We start from the raw sequence: 15,878 nt of genomic DNA on the forward strand, positions 1-15,878 counted from the left end.
AATAGTTTGCAAAGATTATGTACCACAGGCTGAAATACGAGTTAAAAATGAACAGGGCTCCCGTACCATTTAAGTCTTTACACCCCAAACCTGTGCAAACTGCTCTGCATGGGTGGACCATTGCCCTTGTACAGAGCCCTGCTTGATTCTGTGAGGCTCTGCTGGGTACAGGAGTCTGCTCACATGAAGTAGTTTGCACGCTTGGGGACTTAGCATGGGGTTCAAATGGGACGGAAAGGGCGGAGAGATCTAATATTTTATCCTAGGAGGGGATTTATTTTTCACACTCATGCTAAATATTACTTAAACCAAGAGTGCGCAGGGCACAGGTCTTGATGTGGAAGGTAACAATTTGAGAACCAAACCATCTGTTGTTATCTACAAATCCTTTATGCTTAAAAATAAGAGAGAGAATTTTAAAAAGCAACACAAACATCCCCCAGCCCCCGCAAAAAGCTTATTAGTCAAGAAATTGCCTTTTTTCCTCACCTTAGGTCCAGGCTTTGGAAAGAAAAGCAAAGAGATATCCACAGAGCGTGACTTCTTCATGAGAATGAAATGCACTGTTACCAACAGAGGCAGAACTGTAAACCTCAAATCTGCCACGTGGAAGGTACCACATTTTAGCCATAACAAGTTTTGTTGATGAAAGTCGGACTGTCTTTTCAGAAAGTACCTTTTAAACTAATGCCCTGTTATAAAAACATTATTTGTTTCAGGTCTTGCACTGCACTGGACAAGTTAAGGTGTATAACACTTGCCCTCCTCACACCCTGTGTGGGTATAAGGAGCCTCTCCTCACCTGCCTTATAATAATGTGTGAACCCATTCAGCACCCATCAAACATGGATATCCCACTGGACAGCAAGACTTTCTTGAGTCGCCATAGCATGGACATGAAATTTACCTACTGTGATGACAGGTAAAGAGTCTACTGACTGTTCCTTGCCTAGGAGGTTTCTGATTTATCTTTATTAACAAAACAACCAATTAATAGGAAACAACACTCTTCCTTCGCAGCGTTCTTTGTATTTGAACAAGTTAAATGATTTCACACGAACAAGAGGGAAATTCTTCCATTGGCTGTTCCTGCAGTCCTGGAGAGGAACAGTTCTGAGCAATGTCAGTATCCATTTGGATTTCTAATTTGAAATCAACTGGTTAAGCAGGGATGATTCCTTCAGTGGGTGGCTAGTTTCCTGTACCATATTTCTCCAACCCACCCTGAACACTAGGAGACGAGTTTCTATAAGGTCTCATAGAGTGGGGAGACCATCCCTTTCTTTCCTACCCATTCCAACTGTAATCTCCACACAACCTTGGAAAACTGTAATTAAAATTTACCAATTCAGGCACAGAGGGTCAAATTAGGACATGATGCACAAGGGGAAGATTGTAAAATCCATGTTGGTAAATGCGTGAGGGATTATAGAGGTGAGTCTAGAGCAGTGGTCTCCAACCTTTTTATGTACAAGATCACTTTTTGAATTTAAGGGCAACCCAGGATCTACCCCACCCCTTCCCCAAGGCCCCGCCCCTTCCCCAAAGCCCCACCCCACTCACTCCATCCCCCTCCCCGTCACTCCATCCCCCCACCTTCACTCACTTTCATCAGGCTGGGGTAGGGGGTTGGGGTTCAGGAGGGTTATGGGCTTTGGGCTGGGGCCGAGGGGTTCGCAGTGTGGGAGTGGGCTCTGGGCTGAGCCTGGGGCAGGGGGTTGGGGTGCAGGAGGGGGTGAGGGGTGCAAGCTCTGGGATGGGGGTCAGGGCAGGGGTTTGGGGTGCAGGAAGGGGGTACAGGGTGCTGGCTCTGGGAGGGGGTCAGGACTGGGGGTTGGGATACAGGAAGGGGTTCGGGGTGAAGGAGGGGGTATAGGGTGCGGCCTCTCGCCGGACAGCACTTACCTCCGGCGGCTCCCAGTTGGCAGCGCAGCGTGGCTGCCACTAAGGCAGGTTCCCTGCCTACCCTGGCCCCATGCCGCTCCTGGAAGGGGCCAGCACGCCCCTGCACCCCTGGGAGGGAGGGGCATGTGGCTCTGCGTGCTGCCCCCCTCTGCAAGCACCGCCCCTGCAGCTCCCATTGGCCACAGCTTCCTGTTCCCTGCCAATAGGAGCTGCAGGACCAGCAGCTGGCCCCTTCCGGGAGCAGCATGAGGACACCCCCCCTGCCCTGCGGGGCTGCGCTGGCCGCTTCCGGGAGCAGCATGAGGCCGGGGTAGGGAGGGAGCCTGCCTTAGCGGCACCCACGCTACACCACCAGAGATTGCAATCGACTGGGAGATCCTCTAGGATTGACCAGTTGATCGCAATCGACCGGTTGGTGACCACTAGTCTAGAGTGAATCTAAATTGGTGTAACATGCATGACCAGGAAGGATTGGAAGGAGGTGTACTGTACACCAACATAAGTGCCCTCTTGGCTCTAGGGTTGCCAACTTTCTGATGACAGAAAACTGAACACCCTCGCCCTGCCCCCTGCCCCTACCCCACCACTTCTCTGAGGCCCCATCCCTGCTCACTCCATCCTCCGTCACTCTCTCTCCCCCAACCTCACTCACTCATTTTCACCGGGCTGAGGCTGGGGGGTTGGGGTGTGGGAGGGGGTGAGGGCTCTGGCTGGGAATGTGGGCTCTGGGGTGGGGCTGGGGATGAGGGGTTCGGAGTGTGGGAGGGGGCTCTGAGCTGGAGCTGGGGCAGGGGAGGGAGTTCAGTGCGCGGGCGCCGAGCAGTGCTTACCTCAGGCAGCTCCCGGAAGCGGCAGGCATGTCCCTGCAGCCCCTAGGTGGAGGCACGCCCAGGCCGCTCTGCGCGCTGCCTCTGGCTGCAGGTGCCACCCCCGCAGCTCCCATTGGCCATGGTTCCCGGCCAGTGGGAGCTGCAGAGCTGGCGCTCAGGGCTGGGGCAGCACGTGGAGGCCCCCTGGCCACCCCTGTGCCTAGGGGCCGCAGGGACATGCCGGCTGCTTCCTTAGCCCCTACTGCGCCACTGACCGGACTTTTAACTGGATGCTCGGCAACCCTACTTGGCTCACTTTTGCTCACCTCTGAATTGGGCCAAAATCTGCTTCCTGGCCCTTTACCATCATGACTGATGATAAGGGGGGGAAATGAGATTTTTACTCTCAAATCTAAAATAAACATATATTCTCCCTTGGCAAGTAGAATATTGCAAGCTCACTGTTAGAAGATGAGACAATTCAGAGCAATAGCATTAGCCCTTTAGGTCTTAAGAGCTTTACTGGTAACATAAATCCATTTTTGTTGTTTTTAAAAAAGTGAGTTAATATACGGGCTTGTTCCTACAGCCCTTACTCACGTGCTTTCCTGTATTTTGTGGATACAAATTAAGTGCTGTTTTCTGGGTCACTTGGGTCAGTATGCTACCAGCTGGCTAATCCCGTAGGGATAGAATTTTCCAATGGAGAATTCGTAAGAATTCTGTAATAGGTTTGCTACAGCTATAAAGCAGAGATGCATTTCTTTTGCCAAGTGAAAGGCAATTAATCTTTGATGTTTATTCCTCCCCTTTTAATTTTGCAAGATCATGCACTTTTCTGGTGATTCTGACTTAATGACCCAGGACCAAAAGTCTTGTTTCAAACTTTCAACTTTTGGGTCAATATTTCTGCCCTCTACCAACTCTGATACCAGGTTATACTTTACATTTCAGGGTTTTACTGATGGTATTATGTTCTAGTTGACTGTGTTGGCCCCAGTCTTGCAAACACTTACACATACACATGCAACACAGGAGCAGTGTCATTGAAATCAGCATGGTTGTCATTGGGACTTTACACATGCTTAATGTTAAGCACATGCAGAAGTGTGTGCAGGATTGGGGTTAGTTAATTTCTTTGGTGCTTTGAAGACTTTTAAATGGTTGCAAGTAAGAGTTTTAGTATTTTACATAATGTTGTGAAGCAGCCACAGAAGTTAATAATTTTGGCAGCTATGAATGTAAGAAAGATTAGAAATGTACCATATGACTGGATAAAGGCAACTTGTGACTGAGATCATTGCCTCCGTCAGACTTAGTAGCAAACATATCATTATTAGAAATATATTCTGAAGATTGCAACATGAGTCTACTCTGCTTGCACAGGGAGAAAGCAGTAGTGTAATAGGAGGTAGCTACCTTACTTTCTTTTGTTTTTTAAAAAGATGTTGGAATTCTCAGAGAATGAATGCAAGGGCTGGGACTAGTGATATCCTGCCTCCCAGCAGTGAAGAGCAGACTGAATGTGAAGCACACAGGTAGATGAGCACCCTGCGCTTGCAAGTATCCAGTGGTGGATGTGTGGGGAACTCTTAGAATTAACAGAAAGGGCCTGATTGTCAAAAGAGAGTTCTAAATTGTCTTCAAAGTTTCCATATGATCTTCATTGTGTGCACACATCCCCACACTCATGCACATTCAAAAGCTGAGTTCCCACAGGGAAATTCCTTGAGGACAACTTATGTAGCACCTTTGAAAATTTGGCTCATGAGATGTTGTAGTGAGATCACTCCAATATAATAACCAGATCATTAAAAAAAATTATTTGAAAACCTAAAGTTGTTGTAGTATCATTTAAAAACAAGATGTTGCTACTGAAAAAATGTACAGCGCTGACTCATAGTGAACAGGGGACCGCAAACAGGGGAGTTTGAGAGGGGGAGAAGGAAATCCCCCTGCTGAACGAACAAGGTGCAAGTACTAATCTTGGGCTGAGTGAGTTTGTTTGTCTGTTTGTGTTTTTCCTTCTCTTTCAGGTTATTTCAGTTACAGGGTCATAGTGGACCATTATTTAAAAACATGGGGGTCATAGTGGACCACAAGCCAAATATGAGTCAACAGTGTAACACTGTTGAAAAAAAGCGAACATCATTCTGGGATGTATTAGCAGGAGCGTTGTAAGCAAGACACAAGAAGTAATCCTTCCGCTCTATTCCGCGCTGATGAGGCCTCAACTGGAGAATTGTGTCCAGTTCTGGATGCCACATTTCAGGAAAGATGTGGACAAATTGGAGAAAGTCCAGAGACGAGCAACAAAAATGATTAAAGGTCTAGAAAACATGACCTATGAAGAAAGATTGAAAAAAATGGGTTTGTTTAATCTGGAAAAGAGAAGACTGAGAGGGGACATGTTCTCAAGTACATAAAAGGTTGTTACAAGGAGGAGGGAGAAAAACTGTTCTTCTTAACCTCTGAGGATAGGACAAAAAGCAATGGGCTTAAATTGCAGCAAGGGAGGTTTAGGTTGGACATTAGGAAAAACTTCCTAACTGTCAGGGTGGTTAAGCCCTGGAATAAATTGCCTACAGATATTGTGGAATCTCCATCATTGGAGATTTTTAAGAGCAGGTTAGACAAACTCCTGTCAGGGATGGTCTAGATAATACTTAGTCCTGCCATGAGTTCAGGGGACTGGACTAGATGACCTCTCAAGGTCCCTTCCAGTTCTATGATTCTATAATTCTATAAAGAGCAACGTGTCTCACGATTATCAAGGCCACAAATTCATCTTGGTGGCAGGCCTGTGGGGAGCAGGAGGCTTTCCACTACATTATAGCATCCACCAGTCTCTCCCAGGTTTTATTTTAGGAGTATTTAAAAATGAGACCTCAAGGTATTGATACTTGCCCTTCAAAGATTCACTGTCTTTAAAACAAGGCTATATATAGACAGAATTCACTTGGAGCTTTCAGTACTGCCTTATATAGCAGGAGTTGCTTTACAGGGCAGGTTTTTATAACTTTACTGCCTTAGTAACACAATAGCAGGTGCTGAAAGCACTGATTTGCTGTCTCCTCTCAGCTGATTTTTTTCTTAAGAGTACTGTACTTCATAAGAGACACTGGTTTCTCTGAAGACTGGGCCTCAAGGCTACACATACGTTAGTGGATAGTTATTTTGTGTGTGGTGTTCCTCTTTTATCGAGGTGATAATAAAACTATTAGACATGTGAAATGTCAGCACAGAAAAGGAGAAGTGAGAAACCTCACACCGAGCATGTATCAGTTTCTCCTCAGGAAATCCTTGTGGCTCAGTTTTCCTGTCCAGTGGTGGGTAAACTTCATCCAACAGAAAACTCCTCAGCAGCACCAGAAAAATGAAGAAGAATCAAAAATCCCTGCCAAGACCCATCAAAAGCAACAGCCTGGGCAAACTGCACGGGGGAAAGGGGTAACTCTCACAAGAGAAATAAATCCAGTCTGAAAGGAAATTAGAAGAAGAGGCATGTGCCAGTCCCAAGCCTAACCACCTCCAAAATACCCAGCCACTTCCAGATCAGGCAGTGAGGCAAAGAGACTGGCACAGCCCATCTCTCTAGCAAGCCTTCATGCTTCTTGCCAGACTTGGATTATTCTTCTAGGAGCTTTTCTTTTCTGGAGCAAGGTGGGGGAGTTTGATGGGCATTTCTTGAGTTTGGTTGTTGTCTTGTTTTAGGGTCCTGCTGATGTGCTTTCTGCTAGGTGAAGTTTACAAACATCCTTGAGAGAAACAAGCAGCCATAAGGAATTCCTGAGACACTGTTGCATAGAATGTGTTGACCACTTGATTGTGGTCTGTAAGTACGTACACAAGGAGAATATTTCTGTTAGCAGAGAGCTCTTTAATCTAGCAGACAAAGTCATAGCCAGATCCAGTGGTTGGGAGCTGAAGGTAGACAAATTCAAACTAGAAATAAGATGCCCATTTTTAGTGAGAGTAATTAACCATTGGAGCAATTTACCTAGGGTTGTGGTGGATTCTCCATCACTTGGAGTCTTTAAATCAAGATTGGAGGTCTTCTTCCCCAAAGATATGCTGTAATTCAATGACAAGTTATTTAAAATTGATGCAGAAATCATTGCCTGAAATTGTATGGCCGGTGTTGTACAGGATGTCAGATGATCACAAGGATTCCTCCCAACCTTAGAATTTATGAATTTGTGGGTCTAATTTTATTTTGGGCTTCTGTGACATTTGCACACCCTACCAATTACATTTTCAATTTGATAGAAACATGGGGGATGGGGGAGGGAAAGACTTCACCACAGTATTTTTAGCCCTTAGCCTTGACCTTTGAGAAGTCACTGTATCTTTAATGTCTCTTGGAATTACAAATCAAGGAAGGAAAAAGCCACCTGAAAATAACACACTTTATGAACAGAATTGTTTGTAAGTGGAATGTTTTGTTCTGAGGGATCTGAACTGGATGCAGCATGATAGTTCTTAAAACAAAAATGTTTGTTCATGATCTAGTTTGGGCAAAAATAATGTAGCCATTCAACCTGTTTTTCAAAGGCTAGTCACGACTTATAAGTCATTAAAAGCATCTCAAGGGGCTTGTGACAGGTTACCCCACTTTAAGGTGCCACCTGATGCACTGAGCCCGCCTGTTCCAACAGCCTGGGCCCCCTTTACCCTGTCCTGCTGAGCCAGGCTCTTAAGCCTCCTCTAGCACACACACAGGCAGGGCCACACCCAGCTGCAGAAAGACACAGACACCAAGATCAGCTGTGGGAAGACTCAGCTTAAGAGACTTGCCCCAGCACTCAGGTGCCCACCTCCCTGTATAGAAAGATCTGCACAGCACAAGCTCATAAAAAATTCTCTCTCCCTCAATGTGAAGAGAGATATGCACAGCTTCTTGCCCCCTTCCCCCCAGATATGAATTGCACAAACTGGGTTATGTTATAAATGTATTAACTATAAAAGGCAGATTTTAAGTGATTATAAGGGATAGCAAACAGAACAAAGCAGATTACTGAGCAAATAAAACAAAACGTGCATACTAAGCTTCAGATCTTAAAGAGATTGATTTCAAGAAGTAATTTCTCACCCTAAATGTTGTTTTAGACAATTTGCAGAGTTTCTGTAGCTTAGAGTTCCAGTTATTTCTTCCTACAAACTGGACCCCCTGTCTCAGTCTGGACTCACCCCTGCCTTTCCCCTCAGGTTAGGTCCTTTGTCCCTCCAGGTACTTTCAGCAGTCTTTCTTCTTGGGTAGGCAATGGAGGAGAGTCCAGATTAACCCCCTCCCCAGTCTTAAAAGGGATTTACCTAAAGTGGGAAACCGTAGTTTGATCCCCATCTCCCTACAGAGGAAAAGTACCAGCAGTGTCAAAGGTGGTATTTTGTATCAGGTGACAGGACCACCTGACATGGTAGTGTCACAGCTACATCCCAGGATGCCTCTCAGGAAGGAGAGAGATCTTCACAGTCTTACTGTTTCTTCCTAATGGCCCATCAAGGCTGTGATGGCCGGTTGTCTGGTGGGTGTCTCCCAAATACACACACAGTTGTAATTGTTACATAGTCAGCATTCCTAACTTTAGATACAGAAAGGATACATGCATACAAATTGGATAATCACAGTCAGTACATCATAACCTTTCCAATGATACCTTACAAGACACATCTTGCATAAAATATATCTTAGGCCATATTCATATCATAATGATATTTCTATGAAGAATATGGGGTGTAACGTCACAGGGAAGCTGAGCAGGAGAGAGGGGACTAGAAGCCGTACATACTGCAATGGGCTGTGCTTGCTGTTTTAGACTCCAGGGGACTAGCCTGACCAGGCCCAGAGACTTTGTATGTGGACTTTCAAGTTTAGGGGCTCTGGACCAGGGTCCTGAGGTAAGGGCCCTATGAACTGTTGTTACAGCTGCTCACTCTCCTTTGTAAAGGGGTCATACTTATTGTTAGTCAGTTTTGGCTTCCCTTGGCCCAGATCCTTTAAAGTGAACTTACTGGTGACCCAATTGGGGAAATTAAGGCATGGTGCACCTGCAGTATTACACCTCACCACAAGGGGGGCTGTAGGGATGGGATATGCTTTGTATACTGCCATCCTTATTTATGCCAGGTAGTAGCTTCTTCCATGCACTGTTCTAAGGTAAAAATTGGGAGGTGAGCGGGAAGTATCAAGAAAGCTTTGTCTGTCTTTATATATTGTAAAGAAGTAAAATGGGGTGCAAGACCAGTTTAATAAAAACAGCCCTTTACAGTTCACTTAGCCTCACAACAGCCTTTGAGGTAGGGAATATTCCATGCATTCATTTTACTAAATGGCAAAGAGGTGAAGCGACTTACCTAAGGTCACATAGTCAGTCTGTGACTGACAGATCCAGGAACAGACCCCAGATCATCTGATTTCCAGTATTGTGCCTTAACCACAAAGCCTTGCTGTGTGTCACTAGTATCCCACAATGTTTTTACTACAGTTAAAAAAGGAAAGAGTAGAACAGCTCTAAAAACTACATTGATAAAATAGCAATTGGGGCACATTTCCGGTCTTGGGGATCAGTGCATGTCTCTTTGTTGTTTTACTGGATTCCGAGATATGTTATTACCAGAATAACTGAGTTCAGAAACTGGCCCTCTGCATGTAACTGAGAGAAAGATTCAGGTCATAAAACACAAGAGGCAGTCCATCAAAAGAAAAATTCCATAAATACTTACATTTTAAAAGAGAGGTAGAAGGGATAGCAAAGTACTTTCCAACTACCCATAACTTCTCAACTAAAATTACTACTATTCCTCTAATTGGCAGCCATGTAACCTTTGGAATACAAATGTTAACTAAGAACACAAAGCAAGTATCAGCCTGAGTGTTGTCCAAATTTTTTGTTAATTGTTGGCATCCTTTCATCTGCGAGAGACGGTGGGAATTGCAGCCTCTGATGGTTGGTGGTGCATGGTTTGCAATGTCTCATGTGACTGAATAGTTCAATCTGAGATTTGCACGATCTTTGGCAGTTATTACAAATATATGTATCTTGGTTGGGAGCAGGGTGGATTTGATTTAAATAATTCATTTTTTAATGCTTGTAATTTAACTCTGTCATTGCATATTTCTCTTTTTAAGATCTCACTCAGTTCCTTCCAAATTTCAACAGCATCAGCAATCGAACAGCTATTTCCCTGCATTTTGTTCAAGACTACAGAAATAGGCTTCAGGGTACTCAGCATGTGTTCAACATATCTCTTAAGCCCAATGTTGAGAACTTTGGCTGTGACAGTGTCATCTATTTTTTTCACGATTTTGTTCACAAACTCTCATCAGATTAGGTCAGTTCTTGATACAGTGCTCAAAACAGTCCACTACTGAGTTCCATCGCATGTCTTGTTGGGAGTTAGCTTGGTTCCTCCCACTTTTTTCAGAGCAGCTACTGCAAAATGGTTCTTATGGAAGTATTTTGTAATTTCAACAACATTAGCCTTTATTTCTGGAACACTGAAGTCTTTGGCTAGGAGGTGCATCAAATGAGCACTGCAATCATATGTTATTAGCTTGGAACTCTCTTCACTTTCTTCTAAATAATTTCTTCTCATCTTGGATACATTTGCAGCATTGTCTCTGACCAAGCTACCGTAGAAGACATTTGAATTTCTTTTCACAGTTTGTTATAGCTTTTACTGCTACTTCTTGTAAGTATTCTGCTGTATGTGCATTTCCTGGTATATCAATTGTTTCTGTAAGGAAGACATTCCCTTCTTCTGTTGTCACACAAGCACATACAACAGGATCATTGTGGACATTGCTCCACCCATCAAGACTCAGGTTAATAATTTTACCCTCTAGACCTTTTGCACACTGCTAAATTTCTCTTTCATACACTTTATCCAGCAATTTGCCTGCAACATCTGCTCTGTTGGGTGGACTGTATCCTGGTCTTAATGACTGAACCATGTTAATGAAGTGTGGGTTCTCAATCATACAGAAAGGAGAGTTTATTGCATAAACAAACCGGGCAATTTTTTCATCAATTACCTCTTTTTGTAATCTGCTGGATCTTATCACAACCTTATCTATGGTTGTTTCTGGATAATGGAGATTTCTTTTTGCTACAGGTGATCTACTGTGGGTATGTGACATACATGATGTGACTAAAACACTATCGTTGGCAGATAATTCTGAAACTATAGAAAATGATGGTGATCTTGAAGGTGGATAGTCTTCAGAATCCTGTATGTTGAGGATGGATTCTCCTAAACAAAATAAGTCAATGCAGTTATTTAATTATTATTACCATACAGGCGAGTCTCATCTTACGCGGGGGTTCCGATCTGCGGTTAGCGCGTAAAGCGAAAACCGCGTATAGTCAAAATTACATTGAGTTGAATGGCGGGCGGAATCGCCCGCACTACAGGTACAGTATTAAAATTGTTATTTTTCTCTTTGTTTGTTTGTTTGTTGCCGACCACGTAAAGCTGAAATCGCGCATGTTAAATGCGCATAAGATGCGACAGACCTGTACTGCTCATTTAGTATTACTCATTGCATTCACTGACACTCAGTATTACTTTAAAGGTGAAATTGTAAAAGGAAGATCTGCCTATTTCAGCTATTTATTTTTTATCACAACTGCACCTAAAATGATAGTACCATAGAGTAACAACTATATTTTTTGCTCAAACTTGAGAATTCAAGAATAGTCCAGAAGGAAGACAGGCAGTCCTTAAGAAAGAGGTATGAAATAAAAAAGTTTACCTGAAGATCCTGCATGTTCAGACATGTTCCTTTCACAATCTTCAACACAGCTTCCTCCTGAGAAGGAACACGTCTCATGATGTTGTTTCATTCGGGCAACCAGGCCTTGCATTTTTTTGTTGCACTGTTTGCATTTTGCACGCATGCCTGCCTTACCCACAGATAGAGGAACTTCATTAAAATATTCCCAAGCTGGGTATCCTTTATGGCCTGCTGCCATTATAGGTTTTCCGTTCTAGTGAGAGAATGGTATGGTAGATCTCAAATCAATGAAGGCTACACTCAGAAAGACCTCAAGACTTCTGGAATATGCTGTTCAAACAGTTTCACTTTTGTTTCTACTGCCTGTCCCTCCCTTCTCACATTTATCTCCAGACTTCTTCTCCTTCTCCAGATCTATTCTGCCCCCAACAATCTTCTATTCATTGGACTTTTTGAAACTTTGCACTTTTAGAGAGAGGTATGGGATTGACTTTGTGTACACAAATTTGCAGAGGGACAATAGGATTGAGATCTGTTATTTCTCACCTCTATATATTATTATTTATTTATTTTAAAACATTTTTGCTGTTAACAAGCCTGTTATCTGTGGAGACACAAATCCACAGTTTGAGAACTGCAAAACTAAACATCTCTGATGGTATCTTCTAGACTCAGCACTGAGTCCCATTGGGTAGATAGAAAGATTAACCTAAATAATCTATACAGAAGCCCCTGGAGCCCCATAAGATTGGGTTCCTAATCCATGAACTATTGGAACTCATTTACAAAACTTTTTTTAAACGTTACATGAATATATTGTCTCATATTATAGAATTAGAATTTATAATCCCTATTCCATGATGAGATATCTTTGAGCTATAGTTTTAATTAAGATACATTATCTTTAGATAGGTTTCTTTTTTTCAAAAAACATTTTATCAAAAAAATCCGATTTAAATAAAAAAAACTCCAATTTTTTTTAAAAATCATTGATTTTTATTCACCCTGGTTGGGAGAAGCTTGCTTCCTATGGGCTCTTTTCTCTTCAAGCTGTAGGAACCAGCTCCTGTCATGGATTTTGATACCCTGATGGAGACGATGGAGCCACTTGTTACGATCACTTGCCAAGATTTCCCATCGGTCAGGATCAATTCCACATTCCTTCATATCTCGCTTGCATGTGTCTTTATAGCGAAGCTTGGGACATCCTGTTGTTCTTGTTCTCTCTGATAGTTCCCTATATAGCAGGGGTAGGCAACCTCTGGCATGCATGCCAAAGGCGGCATGCAAGCTGATTTTCAGTGGCACTCACACTGCCCAGGTCCTGGCCACCAGTCCAGGGGGCTCTGCATTTTAATTTAATTTTAAAAGAAGCTTCTTAAACATTTTAAAAACCTTATTTACTTTACATACAACAATAGTTTAGTTATATATTATAGACTTATAGAAAGAGACCTTCTAAAAACGTTAAAATGTATTACGGGCACGCAAAACCTTAAATTAGAGTGAATAAATGAAGACTCGGCACACCACTTCTGAAAGGTTGCCGACCCCTGCCGTATAGCATGTCCTTGGGTATACATCCGTCTTCCAACCTACTCAGATGGCCCAGCCAGCACAGTCATCTTTGGTTGAGCAGGGCTGTCACAGTTGGTAAATTTGCCCTTTGAAGAACTTCTGCATTGGTGACTTTATCTTGCCATTTGATGTTGAGTGTGTGGTGTAAACAGCGTAGGTGGAAACTGTTTAAACTTTTCTCCTGATGAGTATAAGTTGTCCAAGTTTCCCTGCCATACATGAGGGGGCTGAGGACCCAAGCTTGGTACACTAGCATTTTGGTCTTGATGGTAAACTTTGAGTTGTTCCATGCTCTTTTAGTTAGTCTGCTAAAGGTGGTGGCAGCCTTTCCAATGCGAACATTTAGTTCTTCATCCAGTGAGAGGTTGGTGGTTACTGTAGAACCTAAATAGCTGAACTTTTGGACTGCTTCTAGCTGGTTTGCATTTAAGGTGATTGAAGGATCTTGTGGAACCCCCTGTCCTAATACAACCGTTTCTTAATGCTGATGGTAAGAGCAAATGCCTGACAGGCACTTGAAAGGTGATCCATGAGTTCTTGTAGCAGATCTTCATCGGGGGCTACGAGGGCAGCATCATCAGTGAATAGAAGTTCCCTGATTAGCACCTTTTTGACTTTGGCCTTTGACTTAAGTCGGGACAGGGTTGAAGAGTTTCCCATCTGATTTTGTGTGGAGATACGCTCCATCTTTCATGTCCTTAAATGCACAGTTCAAGAGTACTGAGAAGAAGATACCAAAGTGTGTAGGGGAAAGAACACATCCTTGCTTCACTCTGCTTTTCATCTCAAAGATGAAAGTACACTAAAATAAAATGTGCTATTTAGTCATTCCACAGCTTGAACGAGAAACAATTTTCTGCCTAGTGTTCAAACCCAAAGTGATAGGATTTCTTGGTTCTTGTGTAATGATTGATTAGTCCCATGGAGCATACATACAGATCTTCTCCTTTTATTTTTCTTTTCTCCCCCTCCTTCCCACATCACACTTCCAGAAAAATGCTTTCCTCCTTTATGTTTGGTTGGTTCAAGCTAACTGCTTGCTACTGTACAATTTGCTCTGTGCTCTGTATGTTCGTCTGAGATTCTGTACAATAAGGAGATTCCTGTGGAAGCTATTCAGAGTAACTGGAGGATTTGTCTCAAAAACTAAACTAAAGCAGCTCCCCAATAGAGTTTTTGACACATATATTCAACCTATTTGCTGCACACCATGTTCTTTCACAAAATGCCCAGTAACTTAAAATGGAGTTATGGGCTGTGTGTGATGCAGCACTGGTGGCACATTTGGCATCACATCTGGTGCATAATGTGGCATGGAATTGGCTAATCTATTTTTCATTCTGCAAAGGCTGTAGCCTATGCATTTTAAGATTTTGAAAATTATCAGCGCCAACCCCTGCCTGCCCCCAAAATGCATGAAATGGTTCTGCAACTTTAAGTAAAGGTTACTCCTGTAACAACTAGAAGATACAGAATTTCTGTAGTGCATACTATGGTACTTTAAAAAAAAGATATCTGTGAAGCTCTTTTAACATATTTTAGTTTTCTGATAGGGGAGAGAAAAACGAAAAATCTCTTGCTTCAAATTTTGTTAATTAAGTATAGTCACACTGTATTGGACAGGGTTTAAAGAGAAATGCAATGAAGCCTAGAACTGTTAACAGATTAGTTAACAAGGGAGTACAGTTGATTTAGCCAATTTTAAAAAGTAGCTATTTTAAAACTTTAATACTTGAGTAATATTTCACTGTGATTTAGGATGTTTAGAATTTTTTTCTGTTCAATATTGTTCTTTCACAACATGGGTGCAGTTCTCTGATACTCAGCCTTGAGAGTTTTTTTTAATATATCGTTTGTACATTTTAGCTGATCTCAGCAAAAGGACATTGACACACCCGTTGCCAGAGACACAACAGTTAATCCAAAGATTACATTTGATCTAATTCTATTTGACATCCTCACTGGAGGCTCATACTTACAAGAGGTAGTGCTGTAACATGAAACTACAAGAAGGGTATTTTTGTAATGAAGAAGTTAGCTTGAAACAGATTGAAAGAGGAGTTAGGGGATTAAAATCCACAGAACGAGCATGCAGCTAGCTAAAAATGCCATGTTTGAATTGCAGATAAAATTATGCATTACTACAGCACCAGGGACTCTCATGTCAATTTCTCTGTTGTAACTCAATTCAAGATGATGGAGGAATTTTTTATTTACACTGGCATAATTGAGATCGGTGTCTGTCCCTTGCTTTACTGATAAACTTTATTTCTTTCCCCTCCTGTCTCTAAATCCATTTTTGAAGACTAGGGTTAAATCCCAAACTCTCTGAATTTTAAAAACTTGCCCCAGGTGATGGGGTTGCAATCCCACCTAGGCTGTTTACTGATTCTGTACCAGTGATTCAAAATTTTTAAGGATTACACGTTCAAATTAGTGCACATGGCCAAATTCTGTGGCCAGTTATGCCAACGCATCTCCATTGAAGACAGAGCAGACTTGGATTATTGTTTTTATTTATATAACCTATTTGCAGCATTAATAGTTACATTTTGTGAGTCTCATGATATTTGGAATTCTATTTAAAGCCCTGAGTCCTGTGAGAATTTCAGCTTTAATTAAAAAGGAAACTTCTAGTCCTCCTAGGGTACGTCTATACTTGCCTCCGGGTCCGGCGGTAAGCAATCGATCTTCTGGGATCGATTTATCGCGTCTTGTTTAGACGCGATAAATCGATCCCGGATCGATCCCAGAAGTGCTCGCCGTCGATGCCGGTACTCCTGCTCCGCGAGAGGAGTACGCGGAGTCGACGGGGGAGCCTGCTTGCCGCGTGTGGACCCGCGGTAAGT

General features: G+C 42.8%; 1 protein-coding gene across 3 annotated transcripts in view; it reads left to right on the forward strand.

Moving 5' to 3' along the window:
• Positions 1 to 15,878, forward strand: part of EPAS1 (endothelial PAS domain protein 1) — a 159,668-nt gene that overhangs the window by 114,668 nt on the left and 29,122 nt on the right. For all 3 annotated transcript variants that reach the window (XM_065401544.1, XM_065401545.1, XM_065401547.1), the window contains exons 5-6: positions 495 to 613; positions 720 to 922. In XM_065401544.1, coding sequence (XP_065257616.1) covers positions 495 to 613; positions 720 to 922 — 322 coding nt within the window. The remainder of the gene's footprint in view (positions 1 to 494; positions 614 to 719; positions 923 to 15,878) is intronic.

This window comes from Emys orbicularis, chromosome 3 (genome assembly GCF_028017835.1).
Source record: "Emys orbicularis isolate rEmyOrb1 chromosome 3, rEmyOrb1.hap1, whole genome shotgun sequence".
NCBI classification, from domain to species: domain Eukaryota; kingdom Metazoa; phylum Chordata; order Testudines; family Emydidae; genus Emys; species Emys orbicularis.